Genomic DNA, 24,425 nt, shown 5'->3' with positions numbered 1-24,425 from the left:
ATATCATAATGATTCTAGAACTTTAAAAATAAGATGTTCCATATACAAAATTTATAAAAGTGTATTTTTTTTTTTTGCTTTTTTTTTTAAAGTTACCTTCTGTCTTAGAATCAGTACTGTGTTTTGGTTCTAAGGCAGAAGAGTGGTAAGGGCTAGTTAATGGAAGTTAAGTGACTTACCCAGGGTCACACAGCTAGGAAGTATCTGAGGTCACATTTGAACCCAGGACCTCTCATCTCTGGGCTTGGCCTTCAATCCACTGAGCCATCTGGCTGCCCCCTAAAAATGTTTTTAGGTCATTTTTTAATATTAACAACTCATATCTTCTATTAAAAAAAACCTATATAAAATATCCTTTTAAACATGGTCAGATATTAAATATTATAGGTCAGTATGAAACTCTCTATGGTCTTATGTTTACAGTCTCAGAAGTCACACCATTCTGTTGTTGGAAGAGACCACATTCCCCAGATAGTCCAACTTGATCTGCTTAAGATTTTTTTTTAAATTTTTATCAATCAATAAACATTTATTAAGTGCCTACTCTGTGTCAGGTACTATGCTAAGCACTGGGGATACAAAAAGACATTAAAAACAATTCCTGCCCTGAAGGAATTACAACATAATGGGAGAGGCAACATGCAAACAGATATGTACAAATATGCTACATGCAAGATAAATAGGGAATAATTAACAGGGGAATGTCAGTCTGATTAACATTTCTAACAGGTACTGATTTTCAATCTTTGCTTAAAAGAACCTCAGTGAAGGAAAATCTGCTACTTTCTAAGGCAGACTGTTTTACTTTTGCATAATTTGCTTGATATATTTTTATTATTTGGATTCTATCATTAGAATTATCATTTCTTTTACCTAAACCTTTGTCTCTCCAGCTTTTGCCAATTTTTCCTACTTCTCCTCTTTGTAGCTAAGGAAAATGGAATCCATCTTCCACATGACAGTCTTTTAAATACTTTTTCCTCTCTCTCTCTCTCTCTCTCTCTCTCTCTCTCTCTCTCTCTCTCTCTCTCTCTCTCTCTGTCTGTGTCTGTCTTATCTTTACACCCTAAACATCCCTCCAAATGATCCTCATATAGTATAGCCTAAGGCTATCATTTTATTAGATCAACCCACTCGTTAATGTTCTCTTTAAAATATATTGCTGAGATCTAAGCACAATAGTATAGATACAGTCTGAGCAGGAAAAAATACAATGCCATATCTTTTTGTGTACTCTGTACTTCTCTTGGTAGAACATCAAATTGTGTTAACTTATTCGTTGCCATGAAATGACTTATGACTTAAATTGAATTTCCAACCAAGAAAAACTCTAAGTCTTTTTCAGTGACCTATACCTAGCTATAGCTTCTCCATCTTCTACTTTTGAGGTTAATTTTTTTCAACCTCTTGCTTGTCAAGATCTTTCTATTGTTCCCACCTAATTTTGTGTCATCTTTAAATTTGATAAATAGGCTATATTTGCCTTCATTCAAATGACAGATAAAATTATTAAATAGTACAGGGCGTAAGAGAAGTCTTTGGGGCACTCCACTAGAGACATTTCCCCAAGTTTAAATTGAATCATATTTTATTCAATCTGTTTTTGAATCCTGTACTGTACCATACTATGGCCCACATCTAATTCCATTATGACAAGAATAACAAGAGACTTAATACTTTGGTCCCATGTCTTCTGACTCTGAATGTAGCACTCTGTGTGTATCCACATGCTTCTCTTTTTACAACTTCTCTTTTTTCTCAATGGAATTGTTTCAGTTCTTGGCTTCAAATTATAATTTTTGAGAGCTTCCTATGTCTATCTCCCTTAGAAAATTTTAGTCCATGAAATCACACTAATTCCTACTTTGAACCCTTCTAAATAAGTTCTCATTTAGGGAGCTGACTGTGCCCAGTTTTTTGTTTTTTTTTCTGACACATTTTCATAGATAGAATGGTCAGTTTTTCCTAGGGTTCCTATAATTCCATCCCAGAAACTAGTTCCTATTTCAGAAACAATTTGTGGTATAAATGAAAAGACCACGAAATTTGGAGTCTGATAACTCAGGTTTAAATTTCAACTCACACTTTTTGTGTGACTTGAAGCAAGTAATTTCTCTGGACCATAGTTTCTTCCCCTGTAAAATTAAAGGATTAGATGAGTGTCAAACTCAAATAGGAGTGGGTCCGCTAAACCATACATAATGATCCCTAAGGGCCATATGTTGGCTTAGTTTCAAAATGTGATATCATCTATGTTTTACTGTATTTTTATTTTGTTAAATATTTTTATTTTTATTTTACATTTTAATCTAGTTTAGGCTTCATTCAGGAATGTTATGTGAGCTACACAAATCAGCTGTGTGATTGACACCTCAGGACTAGTGTTATGGCTGGCAAAATGACACATCCAAAATGGCAGTCATTTTGCCAGGCATAACACTAAATAACCTCTAAGCTCCCTTCCAGTTTGGATCTATGATCCTATGTATTTCCTTATTGGTTGTATGTAGATTATAATTGGGAATTAAGTATTGTGTAGTGGAAAAAGTGCTATATTTGAGTATTGATAGAACTGGGTTCGAACTCTTAATACCAGTATGTGAACATGGAGTTTTTAAGCCTCAATGTTTTTATCTTTAAAATGAGGATAATACTACTTGCAGTACCTCTATCATATGCGGTTGCTGTGAGGATTAAATGAGATAATAGATATAAAAGCCCTTTGTATATCTCGAAGTGCTATGTAAATGCCAGCTATTATTATCATCAGTTGTCTGTACTACTGTAATGATTAACTGTACTTATCTTTTTCTTTCAAAAAATCAATTTTTTTCTCCTACTTTTAATTTCCCATCTTTATTGGACTTTTAGTACCTTCACTTAAAAAGTGTCTGTAAGGTTTCACAATTTTTATTGATGTTTTACAGTTCTTTAAGTCATTTCAGTTTAGAAGGTATTTGAGTGATTTAAGTTGGGTTAGTATTACCCTCTTGGAGTGGGGAATATATAGAAGAAGACTAAAACAGTCACTGCCCTGGAACAACTCACTGTCTTACTAGGAGACAATATGTACTTCCTGGAATTACTTTAAGAAGAAAAATGAATGGTGCATTCCATACTATCAGAGCTCAATAAAAGGAGACCATATTGTGGGCTGGAGTCCTTTTTGGAAGAGGACACTGATAAAAGAAGAATGGATGAAGATATTCTAGGTGTGAGGAAAAGAAAGAATAAGTAAAAGGTGCTAATGTGTAGTAGATTTAAGCAGCAATTAAGAGATTTTCTTGACTTAAGTAGAATAGGTTTGATAATTAAGGTGGGACTAAATTGTAGAGAAACTTGAATCTTAGCTTTAGAAGTTTGATGAGGCTGATGGTATATTTGAAAATACTTTATATCTTTCAAGTGCTTTCACGTTTATTATGTTATTCAATGCTTACTAAATTTGTGAGTTAAAAAAGGCTAAACAAATATTAATTATAATAATATATCTTAATTTTTTTGGCTTATCAATAAATTAAAACAATGACAGTCAAGATCCTAATATATTTAAGTTAGTGAAGGGCAAACTATGGCCCTCGGGCCAAATGTGGGTCCCCTGAAATGTTCTATCTGGCCACCTGACATTATTTCTAATCTGACTAATACAATGAGTAGGATACAATACAATGAAACTTCGAAAGAGTTGCCTTAGAAACAGACCGACAGATGAGCATTTCCTTTCCTTTGGCCCCCTCTTTAAAAAGTTTGCCCATCACTGATTTAAGTCATCTAAACATTCTTCCTGGATGATTACTTTTCTTTGTTTCAGTCTACATTAATTACCAAATATACAGTGACTAGTTATATGCAATCATATGTTCAGGATGTATTTCCTAAGTTAACTGCTCAGGTAGTCTAAATTTAATAAAATAAAAATGATTTTACTGCAAAATTTTCAGTAGAAAAACTGCCTCTTTCAAAATTCAGTTTTTTAAAATTAAAATCAAATTTCAGGTTTTCTTTAGAGGAAAATTTACAAATGTGACATAGATAAAATATTTTCATGACTAGTTAAGTAGTGTTGATCAGAATTGATCTTCTACTTAGTAGAGTTCATATTTAAACTACTGCATGTTGAAATAATCTGTGCCCCAATCTGCACATCTGCATTCAGTTTGCAGAATATGGCAAACAGCTGCATTTCAATTGAAAGCTATAACAACTGTAGGACATTAACCCGTTGAGAAGATTACAGTAGGTTTTCAGTTCCATGTTAACTGTATTTATTAGAGAAAATTGACTTGAGTGCTTCTGCTTTTGACTGACATTTTTTTTTAATGTCTGGAAGAAAGGAAATAAAGCATCAGAATGATAGGACTTTGATGTGTAAAGGAGTTAATATTTAAAGAAGCTAATTATCTCTAACTTCAAACTAAATTGTAGCCCAGGGAAATAATTATTTTAAAGAGTTTGATGAGCTATTGGCTCATCTTGTCAAGAAAATGCCATACACCTGTTTGATTTTTAGTTAAATTATTTTTGAAAGCTTGACCATAGTTTAAAGAAAGTATTATTGGATACTTTCCTTTTACCACCAATGGTTTTGATGTGAAACACTTGCCTCAGAAAGTTGTGGTTTCTTCAAAAGTGTCAATCAGTAAGCATTTATTAGGGACTTACTCTCTACCAGACACAGTCAAGTGCTAGAGATATAAAGAAAGATAAAAACTGTCCTTACCCTCAAAGAGCTCAAAATCTAATGGGAGAGACAACATGTCAATAACTCTGGATGGACAAGATTATATAAAGTAGATGAAAGGTGGTTTCAGAGTGAAGAAAAGAGGAATGTGAAAGAAGAAGTGGGGGGCAGGGAGAGCAAGAAAAACCTTCTTCAAATGGTGGGATTTGATCTGAGTGTTGGAGAAGCCAGGGAAGGTAAGGAGGTAAGATGAGGAGGGGGGAGTATTGCAGGCATGGGGGACAACCCATTGAAAAGCCACAAAGTTAGGAGATGGGAGTGTTGTATGTGAGGAACAAGTAGGCCAGTGTAGCTGGATCATGGAGTGAATAGAGAATAGTAAAGTTTAAGAAGACTGAAAAGGTAGGAAGGGGTCAAGGCCATGATTTGGCTTTAAATGCCAAACAGATGATTTAATATTTGATTCTGCAGGGAATAGGGAGATAGTGGAGTTTATTGAGCAAGGAGGAGATGTGTCATGGTCAGATTTGCCTGCACTTTAGGAAAATGTTTGGCAGTTGAGTGGAGGGTGGATTGGAGTGGGGGAGAGGCTTTGAGGTAGAGAGATCAACCAGCAGCAGGCTGTTGCAGTAGTCTAAGGTAGAAGTGAGAATATCCTGTACCAGGTTTGTGGCTGTCTGAGTGGAGAGAAGTGAATGCATGCAGTAGAGGTTGTGAATAAAGAAATGACAGGGTTGATAACAGATTGCCTATGATAGATGTGTGAGTAAGGAGCTGAGAATGACATTGAGGTTTCATGGGCTATAGCCTTATATGTGAGAGTTACTGGGAGGATAGTTGTGCCCTTTCTAATAAGTAATAGGAAAGTTGGGAAGAGGGGAAGTTTTTGGGGCAAGAAAATACATTTTGTTGTGGGCATAATGAATTTGAGATGACCTTGTGATATTTAGTTTGAGATATTCTAAAGGTAGTTACTGGTGAGGTGAAACTGGAACTCAAGGGAGAGATCAGGACTGGATAAATAGATCTGGAATCATTGGTATGGAAATGTTAGCTGAATCTGTGGGAGCTGCTGAGATCAGCAAATGAGACAGGATAGAGAAAAAAGAGAAGTGGTCCCAAGGACACAGGACCATCCACTGTGAGTAGGCATGACATAAATGGAAATCTAGCAAAAGAGATTGCAGAGCAGTTGACAAGTAGGAGGAGAAACAGAGAAAATGGTGTCCTAAAAACCTAAAAATTATCAGGGAGAAGAGAGTTATTGATAGTGTCATAGGCTGCAGAGAGATCAAGAAGGTTGAGGACTGAGAAAAGGCTTCCTTAAACTTCCTATGACATCCCTTGTCCCAGTCCTAGCTGAGATCTTTGCTTCATATTTTACTGAAAAAAATTGAGGCTGCTTGTTGAGAGTGATTTCTTATCCCTTCTTCATCTCATATCACCCAGATGACTTCTGTCACTCTCTTCTTTCATCCTTGTCCCACATGAAGAGGTGGTTCTGCTCATTGCTAAGAAAAACCCTTCTACCTGTATAAGTGATCCTATTCCTGTCTCTTCCAGTGCTTCCTCTTATCATCCCTATCACTCAATTATCTTCAGTCTTTGTGTACTGCCTTCTCATTTATCTTCAATCTTTACATGCCTAACTGCCTACAAATATGCCCATATCCCTCCATCCTCAAAAAACCCTCACTTCTTCCATCCCTGCTAACTATCATTTTATTGGCTAAATGCCCAACTACAACTTGATTACTTCCACTCTCACTCTCTTCTTAACCTACAATCCAACTTCATACTTCATCATTCCACTGAAACTGCTCTCACCAAAGTTACCAAGGATCTCCTAATTGCCAAAACCAGTGGTCTTTTCTCAGTGCTTGTTCTTCTTGACCAACTTACAGTCTTTGACCCTGTCAATCACCTTTTTCTTGTTGATGTTTTCCCCTCTCGGTTTTTAGGACACCATTCTCCCCTGGTCTATGAAATCTCTGTTTCTCAGTTTCCTTTGCTGGCTCCTCATCCAAGTCTTACCCATTAATCCTGGGTGTCCCACACAGCTCTGACCTGGACCCTCTTTTCTCTCTAAACTGTTTAAGTAATCTCTTTGACTCAAAGATTCTATCCTAATGATTCTAAAATCTGTCTGACTAGGCTTAACCTCTCTGCTGATCTCTCCAGTCTCATATTTCCAATGCCTTTTAGACATCTCAAACTGGAGGTCTAATAAACATCTTGAAATGAGTATGTCTAACATTGAATTTATTATCTTCTCCTCTTTCCAAACTTCCCTATTACTGTTGAGGGTACCTTCCTAGTTCTCCAGGCTTAAAACCTAAATGACACTCTTGACTTTTCATTATCTCTTACCCTGCCTTCTGCCCCATATCCAGTTTCTTGCCAAAACCTTTCAATTTAACTTTTGCAACATCGATTAAATGATCCTCTTTCTTTCCTCTGATATTGCTACCATTCTAGTACAGACCCTCATCGTGTCGTGATCAGAATATTATAATAGACTACTGGTTGTTCTGTCCTACACAAATCTCTCTTTACTATAGTCCATCCTTTTTTTTAAATTTTTTTTTTATTTTTAAACCCTTAACTTCTGTATATTGACTTATAGGTGGAAGAGTGGTAAGGGTAGGCAATGGGGGTCAAGTGACTTGCCCAGGGTCACACAGCTGGGAAGTGTCTGAGGCTGGATTTGAACCTAGGACCTCCCGTCTCTAGGCCTGGCTCTCAATCCACTGAGCTACCCAGCTTCCCCCTAGTCCATCCTTTTTTAAGAGTTGGTGCCCTTTTCTCTATCTTGAGCTCCAGTTGTTCATCATATCTATCAGATATTCCAAATTAGTGTCCCTTTAAGCATTTAAACTCAACATATCAAAAGATTCTTTTTTTTTCTTCAATCTCCTCCTAACTTTTGAACTTTATTAATTCTTTATAGGACAGTAGGACCTTTCCATTCACTCAGATTCACAGTTTAGCATTATCCTAGATATCTTTCATCACATATCCAGGCAATTACTAAATCGAATCGTTTCTACCTCCACAAAATCTCTTTAATCGTTCCACTTTACTCACATGCTTACTATTTTATCACCTCTTGCTTGGACTACTCCCTGGACTTTCTGATTCAAGGCTTTGCCTATTCCGATCTATTTGCCACACAGTTATCAAATGATTTTACTAAAGTGAAGATCTAACTGATTCACTTCTCTACTCATTATATTCCAGTGGTTTCCTATTGCTTCAAGGATCAAATATGAACTCCTCTGTTTAGCTTTTTAAATCCCTTTACAACTTGACCCCAACCTTCCCCTTCCTGTACACTATACTCTGGCCAAAATGGCCTTTTTTTTTTTTTGGCTGTTCTCCATGTATGATGTACCATCTCCATCTCCCTATGTCTAGAACACATTCCCTCTTGAACTCTGTTAGAATCCCTAGTTTCTTTCAAAACTCTGCATATTTGACATTCCCAAGTAATTACCTTGGATTTATTTTGTATATTTATTCTTACCAGGCCTCAGACATTTATCAGCTGTGTGACCCTGGGCAAGTCACTTCATTTCTCAGTGTCTTAGTTTCCTCATCTGTTAAATGGGGATGATAGCATATACCTTTTGATGATTGGGTGGTTGTTAGGAAAAAATGGAATAATATTTGTAAAGTACTTTTTCAGCCTTAAAAGCCCATATAAATAGTATTATTCTAAGAATGATGTTTTTAAATGCACAAAACAAACTACTTATGATTATAAACAAAACCAATTATTCTGAAATAGTTACAAAAATTAAAAAAAATTAAAACAGTCAAAACAAGTCAATGGATCCCAGGTTAAGAACTCCTGCCTTAAGACTATAGCAGATTGATAGGGGTAAGAATGGAGGGAAATAAGCTGCTGAATCTTGAGGGTAACTGGGAATTCTATAAGGCAGAGGTAAGGATGGAGAGCTCTTTAGGCCTGGGAATAGCCAGTCCAGAATCACATAGGAGCCCTTGTATGAGGAACACTAAGTAAATTAATATGGATAGATCACAAGAGGGGGAACCAGAGTCAAATTGTGAATAGCTTTAAATGCCAAAAGATTTTGATCATATGGGGTCAGAGTAAGGAGGGCAGCGTCATGGCAATTTCTTGATGTTAGGAAAAAGCATTTTAGCAGCTAAGTGGAGGATGGATTCGAGTGTGAAAATCTTGATATAGAGAGATTAATTAAAAGGTTATTGCAGTGTTCCAGGTGGGAGGTTATGGATCTTTAACTAGAATTGCAGAGAGATTAAAAAGAAGAGATATTTTAAAGGCAGAAATAAGGATTTGGCAGGATGTGAACTCTCTTTACCAATATAGTAGTAAGCAACTGTTCTGCAACTTAGTCTTATAGAGTTGCATTCCTTATCTAAATGAATTTTGTATCAATTCCTTAAAAGATACTTAGTTTCTTGAATGAACAATGTAGTTTTAATCATTTATTGTGTAATAGTTTTCTTGTGTTGATGATCAAAAAAGAGGATTTTTTTACATTATTTTAAGCATGACATTTAAAACAATTTATGCCTTTAAAAATGTTTTGTAATGGTTGCTATTTTCACGTGTTTTTATTTATAATTAAAATGTATTTTCCAATCTTTGTTATTTCTTTTTGTTTATATAGATGAATAGTACTGCAGCTAGCCCAATGTCAGCTATTGCTACTTCAAGCAGTGGAAGAACCACAGGGAAATCTACAAGTTTTGCTCTTGAACTCCAGAGTATGATGTAAGTGTTGTATCCATATAGACTTTAAATGATTTGAAAAGTGTTCTTGAGAAGGACATAGATCTAACAAAAAAATTGTTGAAAAATAAGTTTGGAAATGATTAAGAAAACCATGTTGAATAGTCTTTATTATTACATTTTAAATAAATGTCTCTCAGGATAAAACTGCTTATCTATAATATTTCTTAATGTGATTATAACAAACACTTGGTTCTACTTTGCAAAAATTAATTTAAATGATTTATATTAAGAAACTATGACTTATAAGTGGTTTTTGCATTAAAAAGACTTTGCTTTAATTTCTCAAAAAATGGGTGTACATTATAGATTTCTGCATTTATGAAAAAAATTGAAGTATTTTAAGTAGTTGAAATTGAATTTTAAGCTCATGATCACAAAAGATATTCAGAAATGCTTTTTTTTAATGGCACCGACTCTTAAAAAAAATTAGATTAATCAATAATTTTTAGTTGTGCTAATATTACTAAATATCATAGCTTAGAATTTTGGTTAAGGAGCCACTTAAGCTACATTTGCGAAGCTGCATAATTTTAAAGGTTCCTTTCCCCAAACTCTATTTTATTTTATTACTATTGTATTGCAACCTACGGCTGAGGCCAGTGATTCCCAGCTGTGTGGCTGAGAAGCTTATTCCCCCAAATGTTTGTCTACTGATGCATCTTAGTTTTCATTTCATGTGGTCTTTGGAAAGGGGACAAAATGAGTACTCCTTTTCCTACAGATAATTTTTCATGAATTGTCAGTCATTTCAAAGGAAATATTTCTTCCTGAAAATGAAATATTTTCCCTTGAAGACTAGACATTGTGAATTGTACCAGTAGCTTAATTATGAAGTTCATGATAGTGATGATTATTAAGTGGGAAATGATTTTGGGGTTCTTTGTTCAGAATTTTCTTGTTGATTATACTGGACATGGTATTATAGCAATGTATCCATTGTTGTGTTCCTATTTGGGTAGCCTTGGTGATTAATGAGTCAGCTAGGTTGTGCAGTGAATATAGTGCTGGGCCTGGAATCAGGAAAACCTGAGTTCAAATGTGGCCACAGATACTTATTAGCTCTGTTACCTTGGGCAAATTCACTTACCCTCTATTTTCTTTAGTTTTCTCAACTGTTAAGTGGGGATGATAAAACACTTACCTTGCAGGGTTGTTGTGAGGATCAAATGAGCTAATATTTGTGAAGCTCCTTGTAATATGTCAGGGTACTATATAAGTATTTTTTTCCTTTTCCTTCTCTTCCCCTTCCCCTCTCAATAAAAAAGTTTCTTTGGAGAGTTTTTACAGTCATAGCATAATTGCATTTCTGACATTGCCATTGTAATATTATTATAGTTTTGATTCATAGTATTAATATGAAAAAATTCTAGGCTCCATTTATGGCTCCTGAAATTTTAAGATAGGGCTTTTAAAAATAGTGTGCTTTTTTTAACAGTAGAATTCAGAGTTAATTGTGTTTTTTTACCTAGAAAAACAAAATAAAAGCAGCTCATGAAGCAATTTTATTTTATATAATATCATTTTACTGATGAGCAGCATTTGGGTCTGCCTTTGGTAACTGGAGCAATCCAGTACTAGGACAATGAACTAGTTAATTGGCCTAGGTGACCCTGTTTTATATTCTAGGATTATATGACGTAGAAGTAAATTGCATTCTGTGAAAAAACATGGATTAAGTGAGCTGCTAAAGGATATTAGACTTTAAAGATACATACTTTAGAGGCAATTTGAGGTAATGGAAATCTGGCCTCAGTGTGAGCAAGACCCATCACTGATGTGACCCTAGACAAATTGTTAAACATCTCAGTGACCTAAGCAACGCTCATATTTTACATTATAGAGAGGAAACTCCTTACTGGAAGCTTCCTACATGAATAAAATCACAGTTCTGGTAAAAAGAAAACACACATATATACATACACACATATTCTTATATACACTTCTCCCACAATTATATTTAGTTAAATTTGAAAAACACGAAAGTTTCTCACATCCTCACAAAGTTGGGAGTGGAATGGGATAAGAGTTTCCCTCAATCTATAATCTTTAGGGAAGAAAATCTATAAATAAAGCATTTTCTGTACATATGAGTACCATGCTGCTCCCTGACATTTTCTTGTGTAGCTCCTTATAAATTTCCTCTCAGTGCTCCCTGTAGACTCTGACTTCTTAAAGTAACTATATTTATTTTAGGGAATTGAAGTCCTTTGAAATTAGGCAATGAATTTGAAATTTTGAATGTTAGATTGCAAGAGGGGTGAGCTAGAATCCTTATGTTATTTATTCTAATTGCTATATTTTTGTAATGCTTATGGATAGAGATCATCAGAATAAGTGAAATATTTAGAAAATAAATAATAAAGATGGAAATAAAGTAGCTGGATAAAATGTGTTTGCATTTTGAATATTGTATTTTTAAGGGATTCGACATTTATTTAGTGGTCCTGCTTAGTTCTAAACTTGGGCAGAACTTTGACAAATTAGTATATACCTAGATGAGATAAGTAGAAACTGATCATTGGCAATGGGAGGATACAAATGACCCTGGAATATGTAGCTCGAGGAAGAAAAGTCTTGGGTAGGGAGTGAGAGTAGGATATGATAGCTGTCTTTAGGTATTTGAAGGACTATTATGTAGAAGAGGTACTATGTTCTACTAAATTTTAGAGGGTTGAATTATAGTGGAAGTTGTAGAAAGGCAAGTCTTGATTAAAAACAAGGGAGACTAGGGGCAGCTGGGTAGCTCAGTGGAGTGAGAGTCAGGCCTAGAGACAGGAGGTCCTAGGTTCAAACCCGGCCTCAGCCACTTCCCAGCTGTGTGACCCTGGGCAAGTCACTTGACCCCCATTGCCCACCCTTACCAATCTTCCACCTATGAGACAATACACCGAAGTACAAGGGTTTAAAAAAAAAAAAAGGGAGACTTTCTAATAATTAGAACTGTTCAGAAGTTGATTGGGCAGGAGATAGTGGGTTTCCTATTACTGGGCACTGGAAGTCAATAAATAGAGACCAGAGGTTTAATTCTCTGGGATGCTTTAGAGGAATAAGTCTTTATGGCTTCCTACCTTCTTTGCAACACTGATAGTCTTTATGATTCTGAGATTCTGTGTATTATTTCTTTTGTGTCCCATGATTTTAGAAATGGATCATTTCTGTAGAGCTAGAAGGAGACCTTAGAGGTCATCTAGTTTAAACACGTTCATTTTACAGACTGAAGTCTTAAAGTCCAAAGAGAGGAAGTACTTGCCTAAATTCAGTAATTTTTCCTTTGTGCTGGGGAAAACTTCAGGGAAATCTATAAAGGCTTCATGTAAAATACAAGAGGTAACTATTGATATAGCTTTGTAGGAGCATGTAAATTTATCTTAAGTCTATTTCAGAAGTGGAAGATCTGTTGATATTGTCACTTTGCTTTTATGATGAAATCTCTTAAATAGAATATTTCTAGCTTTTAAAGCTTTTTAAAGCAATTTTACATTGAAGAAAATGTTACTGGTTGAAAATATTTCATTATATTTCATATATCGTCCTGTAGCTGTGGACACATTGAGAATATGGAGGAAAAATGCAACATTTTAATATCTTACAGTTTTCATTAAAGAATATTAAGATTTTCTTTGTTATTTATAAAGTTCCTTGTTTAAATGATAGAACATGTAAAATATTCTTTTAGTTATTTCCTTGGCATTAGGGTGTTGACTTATTGAAATGCTTTTGGGAGTGGAGGGACAAAATCAATTCCATGCAATTAGGAAGATTTATCAGCTAACATTGTGAAATGTAATTGAAGTATGGTTTGACTGGAGGGGTTGTGACTCCTTAATAAGAGTCTAATATTTAGATGAAAGAGAATAAGGACCTTTTTATGAGGTAATGGTAATAGTAAGAGAGAGAAGGATATTGTAGAACAATGGTTTCCAAACTTTTTTGGCCTACCGCCCCCTTTCCAGGTAAAATATTACTTAGTGCCTCTGGAAATTAATTTTTTTATATTTTAATAGCAATTAATAGAAAAGATAAATGCACCTGTGGCCAACACTGCCCCTCTGGATTGCTGCAGCACCCATCAGGGGGCGGTGGTGCCCACTTTGGGAATCACTGTTGTAGAAGTAGAATCAACAGGATTTGTCAAGTGACAAAACAAGGAGGGAGAGGGACAGTCAAAGATGATACCAACATTTCTTACATAGGAGACTGGGAGAATTGTAGTAATAAGGTGGGAGATGGATTTTTTTTTTTTTTTGGTGGGAAAGATAAAATGAGTACTTTATAACACACTGAATTGGAAGTACCAGAGAGCTATTCAGTTGGGAATATTTAGTAGACAGAAATCTGTGTGTTCTGACTTTTTTTCCCCTTGGAAGTCAGAGCTATATATTTAGTTTGGGGAGTTAATCTGATAGCTTATAGCCAAGTGAACAAATAAAATTGATTTTGGGAGAGAGCATTTAAAAAGAGGAGAAATTCATGGAGATTTTCTAAATTTTATCATGGGTGAGAAAAGCAAAAAGGTGTCAATCAAGGAGTAGTTTAGCATAAGGTAATGGGTGATGAGAAGTGTAAAATGTTATAGAAATGTATAAGAGGAAGACAAAAAGTTATTGAGTTTGGCAATTAAAGATCACTTGTGTCTTCAGTGAATAGCTTTATTGGAGTGGTGGAGATAGAAGTCAAATTACTAGATGAGTAGAAATTTTAGATTATAATATGTTATTTGGAAAAAGTGATTTCATATGCAAATACTTGTTTTACATATAACTCTCTTGAATACATTTAGGGCAGAAAATGAAGTCCAACTATTTTTAGAACAAGATTTAAAATCTCTCCTGTTGTCATTTTTGAAATTTAGTTGTTATTGAGTTTTTTATAGTGTTTTATAATTTTAGGATGGTTATATCTGTTCCACACTGGTTTTAAAAGAAGCAAATAAATGAAAGCTTGAATTTCACTTGACACACTAGAGGGTGATTATAATGTGACATTGCCTATTCACAACAGGATCACTTTATCTTAATCTGCGGATTAAAATATTGAATTCTCTTCACAAAATTGTTTGATATATGTTTAGATATTTTAATTAATTAATACCAGATAGATTAGAGGCTAACAAAAAAGAGTTACAAGGTATTAGCCACTGTCAATTGTCAATAATATATGAAGATAAAACGTCTTTGAAATAGGCATTGAGTGAGCAAATTATTTGATTTATAAAATTCAGTTTTTAGCAACATAGTCAATATAGTAATTTGGGTAATACATGTAACAGTACTTTGGAATGTTAAAACATGAGACGGTGGAAAAAACACTAGTTGTAGAGACAGAAAATCTAGATTTTAGCCCTGTCTCTGCTACTATCTTATTTGGCATTGTAACCCATATCAGATCATTTTGCCTTTCAGGGCCCAAGTTTATTCATCTTTAAAATGAGATCATACTGTACATCAGTGTTTTATTTTTTTTTTTTAATGCTTTTTGTCTTAGAATTATGGTGGAATCTAGGCTCTCTTTAGGTTTTCTCAGTTTTTTCATTTGTAAAATGAAAGAAGCATATTTAGATGATCTCTGTATTCCTTTCTAGCTCAATTATATATATGATTTTAGAAATTATTTGTGAAATATTGGGGTAAAAAATTTTAGTACTTCAATGGATCTGTGATCTAATCAATGTGGGCATTCTTTCCAGCAAACAGTGAAGCCCCTCTATGCCTTCCCCTTCTATGCAGCTTTTGTCCTTGTCTTGCTATTGATTCATCCCTGGGAATCTGTATAAGTTAAGAATCTTTCTTGATTATCTTGATGTTCTCTAGATACCAGTAGAATGTGCAGACTGGATTATCCTTCAGTACTATCTATCGATTATCCCTCTTTCACTTTATTATTGGGTCAACTTTTTTTTTTCCTGGTAATACATTTTTCTGACAATATTATTTTATACCTTTTATTCTTTGTAAGTCTAATTTGTAATGAATGTTCTGCTGTCTATTCATATCTACCATTGACCTCTTCATTGACCTTTTGGTCATCTTAAACTCTGGTTTCTTCAGAAACTGATACACAGCCAAAACAACAGCACTGGAAGAACATTAGCATTAAAAGACGAGTCCTTTAATTCAAAGAAGAGCGAGGAGTTATTTAAAGAACTATGATTTTCCTTAAGGTAATTTAGCCTATTTTGGGACAAAAATAGAAGAAGAAGAAGAAGAAGAAGAAGAAGAAGAAGAAGAAGAAGAAGAAGAAGAAGAAGAAGAAGAAGAAGAAGAAGAAGAACTCAAATGGCACTTAAAGTTTTATTGATGCCATTTATTTTTACATTGTATTTATATTTGGATTACAGTATCCCTCATCCCCATAGGAATTGAACCTGTCCTTTAACAAAGGTAAAAGTTGAGCAGAAATTTACTTTAATACATTTATATCTGACAACAGAGCAACATTTTGACTTCTTAGTCCATTTGTCTTTCTGCCAAGAAGAGGGAGGCTGTACATTTCATTTTCTATTTCTTTGGGACCCTGATTGATTTTTATAATCACTCAAGAGTTTAGCTACCTTTTAATGTTCTTTTCACTTACATTATTGAGATAGTACTTTAAGGCTTACAAATTACATTCATCACAACAATCCTGTGAAGTAGACTGTGTAAGGATTATTACATATTTCAGTTTTATATATGGAGGAAACTGAGGCTTTGTTAAATGATTTGTCCATGTTCATACAGGTGGTCAAGGTTTGAGGTGCGATCCAGCTCTTCTTGTTCCAAGTATGTTATTCTGTCTTTCATGCCATGCTGCCTTTCTTCATTCCCTTTTGTTATCCTCCCCACAACGCTGAACATAATAAAGTATTTTTGGTACTTATATTTTAGTGGGATAATTGTTGCCTAGAACTGAAATATTCTCATATAAGCATTATTCACATCATGTAAGACACAAATTCTAAAGAACAGTTTGAGAACAATTGACCTCTTGAGATCCTTTCTAGTCACAAAATTCTATAAATACAGATTTTTTTTCTCAAATAATAGCTGGTTTACACAGTATTTTAAGGTTTGCAAAATCCTAAATGATTATGATTTGATCTTCATTAATAGCTCTGCGAGGTGGTTACTATATTATTGTTGCCATTTTATAGCTAGAAAACTGAGGCTTAGAGAAGTGGATGGTTTGTCCATGCCCCAAACCAGAAATTGTCTGAGGGAAGATTCAAATAAAGTTTTTTCTCACTCCAAATTCATCATTCTCTACCATGCTATGGTTCCTTTCAGTGAAATTAGGAAGTGTGTCAGTTATTAGAAATATGTTGTTTTGAAAAGTAAATGATATTTGCCTTCAGAACTTCCTGTTCTATACCAAAAGATTAGTTTATTTTAAATAGATGGACATATGCTATTTGAAGCTTTTAATTACACCTTTGTTATTGACTAATCCTCATAATAATGAAATTGATTATAAGCCTTATGAAGGCAGGGGCTGTTATCTTTGTCTCTAGCATAATAATTTGTACATAGTAAGTGAATATTTTAATTAAATGAAATAATAATGGGCCACATTATTATCAGAAAATTTGTAACTAAGAGAAATAGCTGGTGTATTTACTGGAAATCAGATCTTGAAATTGAAGATTAGGTATAAATATGAATCATCTGAGTAATTCAGCATTGGAGGTATAGTGGAAAAAAATAATACTTATGTTACCTGCTTTTATAAGGATCTATTGATATAATGCATCCAAACTTAACTGCCTTAGTCTTGACCCATATTTGATGCCTTTCTAATTTGATAGAATCTCCAAGAACTTGCAAGCATAGTCTTTGATAATGCAGGATCATCTTTATTCTGAGATGAAACATCAGGCCTGGATTTTAGTAGTGGCAGTATTCATAATGCAATGTAAAAAATCCTGCACTATTCTGAACTAATAATACATTAAATAGCATTTCAGAGCTCACTCAGTGCTTTCATCACAACAGTTACATGAAATAGTGCAAATATTATCTCCATTTTACACATGAAGAAATTGAGGCTCAGAACTTAATTGACTTATTTGAGGTTATACCATGTGGAAGTCGAGATTTTGATTCAGGTCTCTTGATTGTAAGCTTACTGTTCTTTCTTTTAATTTTTAATTTTAATTAATTTCTTTTAATTTCAGTTAATGCATAAAAAAAAAATTAACTGTCACTTCTCAATCCTCTCTCCCTCTTCCTCTTCTAACTCTCTCATAGAACTCTCCTAAGTAGTAAATAAGCAGAAGTAAGGAAAACAAAACACCATTTGACAATGTCTGATATATATACCTCACTCCATTACTACCCCTCTGCTGAAAGCATGACTTTTATTTTTGGCAAGTAATTGGATACTGAATGTAATGCTTGTCCATAGTAGGCACTCAATAAATATTTGCTGAATGAATATTTTTTTGTGTGTCTCCAATTGTACATAGCAGACCAACTGCATATATTAATGGAATTACTTATTTCCCCTAGTCTGCTTTATGAAGATATTATGAGTTCTGAGGTTATTGAGGAAAGGTATTGACTAACAAAATTGTATGTAAATTTAGGCTATTATGCTTTCTATTCTTCTGATACTTTTTTAGTTTCCATAAAATACCTTCCTGTTGTACATTATGTAGATACTATTATTATTATAACGTTTTAGGATACAAGAGAACTATTTTTCTTATCCTATATTCAGAAAGTTGCTTATTTTAAAAAGGGTACCTTTTTTGTTTATACTTAAAGCCATTAGGTTTTCTAAAATGTATTATAAACATAATTTACACAAGTCGTTATGAGATAAGAGAAGCTATCTCCCCCATTTTTTGTTATTATAAAGGGAACACTAAAATACTAGAAAAGGAAATAACTTTCAGAATAACTGTTAACTCTTAGAGTATGGAGAACTTTTGAGAGTATGAGAGGCAGTATTGTATTATTGTTATACCCCTTTACATTTTTAAATCGGAAATACTGGACTTGAAGGTAAGAAGACTTTGACTTGAATTTAGTCTCTGACACTAGCCATGTGATTACAGGTGCATGATGATGTCATTTATTAGTATTTTCATCTGTAAAATGAAGATCATAGAACCTTACTTTTAGGGTTCTTAGGAAGCTCAAAATATACTCAGGAATGAAAAATACCACCTTAAAGTAGTCTATAGATGTTAGCTATTATTCTTTTTGTTTATTAAAAAGAGTACATCTATGGGAGATATTAAGTAACTATCATTTTATTTTGGAAGTACTTGGTGAGCTTCCAACTTTACGATGTAAATTTTCATTACCTTGGAAAATGCTCAATTGAAATTTAAGAACAAATATGAATTAAAAACTTTTTTTAGGCTTCAATTTCGATATAATTTGATGATTTAATTCTGTCACTAGGTTCTTTTTGTCTATTGTACATCTTATCTTTAGTTCCCTTCACTCATTTTTTTAAACATTTATTTGAAAAAAAATTTGAGTTCCAAATTCTGTTTTTCCCTTTAGCCCTTCCCCTGCTCATTGAGAAGACAAGCAATATGATATTAAAAAATTGACATTTATTTTATGGAATACTTATATTCAAAATAATGTTTTTAAAATTGTGTTTTTAAAAGTCTTTTCAAGATATTGAAAAATAAAATAGCTTGTGTTTATTTGGAGGGAGATATTTTCAAGTCTCTTAGTATTTACTATGATTATCACATTTTTTTGGTTGTTGTTTAAAAACCTTAGTGTTTTCTCTTATAGCAGATTCTCCTTTTTGAAGTGAGCATGTTAAACAGTTAAATTTGTTTTAAAGGTGTGGTACTGAACCTTTTTGTGTCCCATTGCTAGAAAATCAGGTTATATAAAACTTTGAATTTCCCATTTGAACATGATCAAAAAAATAGTTTTGCAAAATGTGAAATGAGAATATTTGGATAATTATACCTTCTAAGGGCTATATAAATCTTAACTTACTAACATTGCAACCAATCAACTTAATTTCTCATATTCATTGACATATGATATTAGTTTCCATAATGTTCAATATATTTATAGATACTGATCCAGAGAATCACTTAAACATAAAAAATATATAATTTTCCTTGAGTCTATCTTGGCATTTTAGACAGGTTCAGTTGAATATTGATTGCAGAAATAAGGATGTTTAGCCTGAAGAGGGGAAGACTATTGGGGGATGTTAAAAAAATTTTTAGGTTTTGAAAGGACCGTCACATGGAACATGGTTAGACTTTATCTACTTGGCACCAGAGGGCAAAACTAGGGAGCACTCAGTGAAAATTGCAAAGAAGTAGATATGTTTAGTTAAAGAAGAACTTTATAACAATTAAAGTTATCTAAATGTGGAATGGGTTACTTTTAAGAGAATACATTTTCCTTCCCTATAGATAAAAGTCAGTTATATTGTTGAGAGATTTTTACTCAGATATAGGTTGAAATTGATGGCTTTTTACATCTCTTCCATCTCTTGAGATTTCGAAAAGGTTTGTATTTAGACTCATGGATTATGTTGAAGCTTTAGGATTATTCAAGAGGTGACTATTAGATAAAGGAGAAAGGTGTTTTTGCAAGGGATACAGAATACCTAATAACTTTTGATTGGGATAGATTATAAAGAATGCTAAAGAATATAAACAGGGTGGAAACTAGGCAAAAGTACATATTTTTGCCTGTGGCTAAACCCTCTCACTTTAATTCTTTGTGCATTTGTATTTTTTTTTTGTTAGTTCTAGTTTGTTTCTGTTTCTCTGGCTTGAGTTACTTTGTAGCTCCAACCATATTTTCAGTGTCTCTCTGGAAATTCTCTCCTGTTCATCCTTTCTGTTATTATACCAATATTGTTATTAATATATCAGTAAACCTGAATTAATAAAATGTTCCTTTTTACATACTTTATGTTCAAAAAATGATGCTGTAAAGTGCTTCTAGTCAGAGGAACAGATATATCAATCAATCAGTCAAGAACACTGACAAATGGAGTTTAGGGAAGTATTTGGAAGGTTGTTAGGGGAGAAAATGAATAAAATAGTAAGTACACAAAGACTTTATTACTAGTAAATGCATAGTAGGCCAAGGAATTTTTTTAAGCAGGATTAAGAAAGTAGTTAGCTGTGAGTAAGCACTGTGTTCTATTAGAGTCAAAAAGCATATGTACTTAAGTGAGAACAAAAATGTGATCTTCAGAGTTAGGAGACTTGATCAGGTAGGGATTAATGTGTTTACATGATCATATATCCTTGTGGGTATCTTAAAATTTAAAATTATTGTAACTTTAAAATTCTTATTTTTATTTTTTATTTTAAAATTATAAATGGTCACAAATACAAGGGATTACACTTTTGATGATTCCCAAAGAATCAAAATTTCAGTTAGAAAATCAAATAGTTGAAGAGCATTACACATTTTAACCTCTATCTCTTAATTTATTTGACTACTTTCTACTACTTTGATTTCCTCATTGTTTTCTTTTTTTCCCTAAGAAACTCAGTTTTATTTTATGTTGTTGTTATTCTGTTTTAAGGTATAGTGTTAAAGAGCAATGGATTTTTAGTTAGAGGACTTTGAATCCTGGTTTTGTTGGTTACTACCTGTGTACTACAGAAGTTACTTATCTGTAGTTTTTCTTATCTGAAAAATAAGAGGCTTGGATTAGATATCCTCTGAGGTTCCTTCTATCTCTGAACCAGTAAAATCATAGGATATATAAAGATGGTTTTGATTTTTTGAACTTTTGTCCAATATCTGCTTTAGAAAAATCATAACCTTAGAATGTATAAAATATTTGGGAGTCACCCTACAAAGTTATGTATTACACATATATAATATTTATAATATACATGAATTATATGAACCCAACTATAAAAACTCTAGAAATAAATGATAATAGTAGTATTTATATAGCACTTTAAGGTTTGCAAAGCTCATTACATAATTTTTCTCATTTGATCCCCAAAGTCACCCATTCTCCCCATTTTATAGATGTGGAAACTGAGGCAAGTTACTTGGTACCGGCTAAAAATAGAAAAGCTTGTTCAGTTGAATAGTCTAGATAAGTAAGATATGGAAGTAATTTAAAAAGTAATACAGTGTTCAGTAGAACCAAGGATACCAACTTCTGGGATAAGGATACACTATTTCAGAGAAAAGCTGCTGGGAAAACTAGAAAATAATCTGGCAAAAATTAGAAAAACATCTCACTAAATATACCATGCTCAGCTCCAGATTAATGTATGACAAATTAGGGAGAAGAAGGAAATATTTTTCTCAACTTTGGTTAGGGAAAGTGTTCTTAACCAAAGAAGGAATAAAGATCATACGAAATAATCTGGACAATTTTAACATAAATTGTGAAATTTTTACACAAAGTCAATGCAGTCAGCAGTTAACTGGTAAAAATATCTTTGTAGCACATTTTCTGATAAAACTGATATCCAACATACTTAAGGAGTTGAATTGATACATATTTATTAGGGAGTACTCTTCTGTATAAAAGGTCAAAAGATATTGATAGGCAGCTTTCAGAGACATGAAAAATTTGAACAATACATCAGAAGAGCAGAAAGAAACAGAGACAAATGGGTCAAAGTTGGAACTGTCATTTTTAAATTTAATGCATACTTTGGGGAAAAAATTAAGCTGTACACAATGGAGATTCCTGGTTTCATATGAATCTTTATTTTCTCCTATTTGTTTATGGAGCCCCTTCCTCTGATGGGTGAATTCTTGGTTAGGATTGTCATACTTGCTTCTATCCTAAGTCACTCAGTCTCTTTTTGGATCTTCATTGTACCATTAAATACATAGAAAATGCAATGGAATTTTCCTTGAGAGCCTTGTTTGGGTCCCTTTTTTTCCCCCCTCCTGACTTTGCATTTCAGTTGTTTGTATAGATGCTCCTTTTCCCATTACTTAATCAACTCTATGTTTCTTGGGGACAGATAGTAGGTCACTTTTTAGCTTTGTTTTCCTCAAATCTAGCCTAGTTCCTTGCACATATAAAGCACTTAAGTTGTTGAATTTAGTTTAATTAGGCAAAGCAATGGATAAATATTTAAAAATAATCATTTTAATTAGGTATGAACGTATGTACGTTTATGTTGAGAATATCTATAGCAATGTGGTTTACTTCTCCAGGAAGGAGTTTGTTATTTCATTGAAGATTAGACAAGTTTTTCACATTGAGTGAAATGAATGTTTATCTAGACAGCATAAGAACTTTTCCACAGCTCTCATACCACAAAAATGAGGGACATTTTATGTTTTTTTCATTACCAGTGACCAGCTTAGTAGTGATGAACTTCATATTTTTCTGAGCTGGTTGATTTCTGGTTAGCAGATATGATTTTTTAGTGGGACTGTATCTAAACTGTTTCCCGTTTGGTAGGAATTACCAGACTAAATATTTGCCAGAATAGCTTTAAGAACCTAGAGTCAACTCCATGCCATGATGATGAGACATTAGAGTAGAACTTTAATGGGGGTTAATAATATGGGATTCATTCTAAAAAGCTTGTTATATATAGTCACATTATTGACTTACTTTTATCAGGGATAATAATCAACAAATTTAACCTGAATTATCCAAACAAACTAGGCTTAAAAATGGGAAATAGATACAGGAAAAGACATTGATATGAATATCTAGGAAATAGTGGTAGTCTAATATAAAGCAATTTGAGGTTCAAGAAAAAACATGCAACTAAAGCTACTTTTGTAAGTAAATACTTGTTCTCTTTTCAAGAGGAGATACATAGTAAAGATAATACTAACTTAGAATGCAAATGATTTTATGAAATAGTATGGAAGAAGATAGTAGAAGATCAATAGCATTGTTACCTTAGAATTCTGCAAAATAGTAATAGGGAAAACAAATCTACAGAAAACTTATGACATTCAAGTAAGTCAGGGCTAGATGAAACTTAAAAGACAAGAGATGGAAAAAATGAAACATATCTGTCAACATTTTCATAAAGTATTTCCATTATTGATTCATTGTTTAGAATGAAATCACCATATTTAGGCTAACATTTTAACATATATGGAAATGGCAATAAAGAATATATGAAAGCAGGAAAAACAGATAGACCATAACAAAGAAACAGAGGAATCTTGTGGCAGCATGATTTTTTTTTAATGCATTGAGGAATTAATCTTTGTAACATTTGAAAGAAGAAAAGATAGAAAATGATTTTTGAAAATCATTAAACTTGCATTTAAGTGCCTACTGTTTGCTAGTCACTATGCTAAGCACTGTGGGTATATAAAGAAAGGCAAAAAAAAGATTAATTGCTCTTAAGGTACTCACTGTTTAACGGGGTAGAATACATAGAAATGACTATAGGTACAAGATACATATAATAAATCAGAGGGGTGGGTTAGTCTCAAAGGGAAGGCATTAAGATTAAGTAAGACTGAGTAAGGCTTCTTGTAGAAAGCGAGACTGCATTTAAGACTTAAAGGAAGCCATGGAAGCCAAAACCGAGAGTTGCAAGCATGGGGGATAGTTATCAAAATATCAAAAAAATAAAAAGATAAGTGTTGTAAAGGGAACAATAAAGAGGCCAATATCATAAAATTGGAAAGTAGAAATGAATGATGTTATGAAGTGTTTTAAAAGTCAGATAATTAACATATATTAAGCACCTACTATGTGCTGGCACTATAGCAAAACGCTATAAACACAAAAACAAAGGCAATGCCTGCCCTTACAGAGCTTACAATTTAACTGGGAAGACAAAGCTTAAAAGGAAGCTTAAAAGCTGTGGTGTAGGGGCATGACGGAGAAGCACTAAGAAATACAAAAGTAGCTGGGGGGTAAAAGGGGAGAAAACAGCCCTTCTTTAAGCTTATGGCCTTTGCTTTCCAGTCAGAAAGGCCAATCAGAGTAGCATAGTATGGATGAGATATGTATACTGAGAATTTTAAGCATTAAACAAAGAATTTTGCATTTGATCTTGGAGGTAAT

At 33.4% G+C, this 24,425-nt stretch overlaps 1 protein-coding gene across 1 annotated transcript in view; it reads left to right on the top strand.

The window, feature by feature from the left end:
* The first annotated feature begins 3,063 nt into the window (after nucleotides 1-3,063).
* Nucleotides 3,064-24,425, top strand: part of SUPT3H (SPT3 homolog, SAGA and STAGA complex component) — a 633,656-nt gene continuing 612,294 nt past the window's right edge. Inside the window, exons 1-2 of the mRNA XM_044675330.1 lie at nucleotides 3,064-3,241; nucleotides 9,343-9,446. Coding sequence (XP_044531265.1) covers nucleotides 9,343-9,446 — 104 coding nt within the window. The 5' untranslated portion in view covers nucleotides 3,064-3,241. The remainder of the gene's footprint in view (nucleotides 3,242-9,342; nucleotides 9,447-24,425) is intronic.

This window comes from Gracilinanus agilis, chromosome 4 (assembly GCF_016433145.1).
Source record: "Gracilinanus agilis isolate LMUSP501 chromosome 4, AgileGrace, whole genome shotgun sequence".
Classification (NCBI taxonomy): Eukaryota; Metazoa; Chordata; class Mammalia; order Didelphimorphia; family Didelphidae; genus Gracilinanus; species Gracilinanus agilis.
This window is presented reverse-complemented; position numbering and strand designations above follow the sequence as displayed.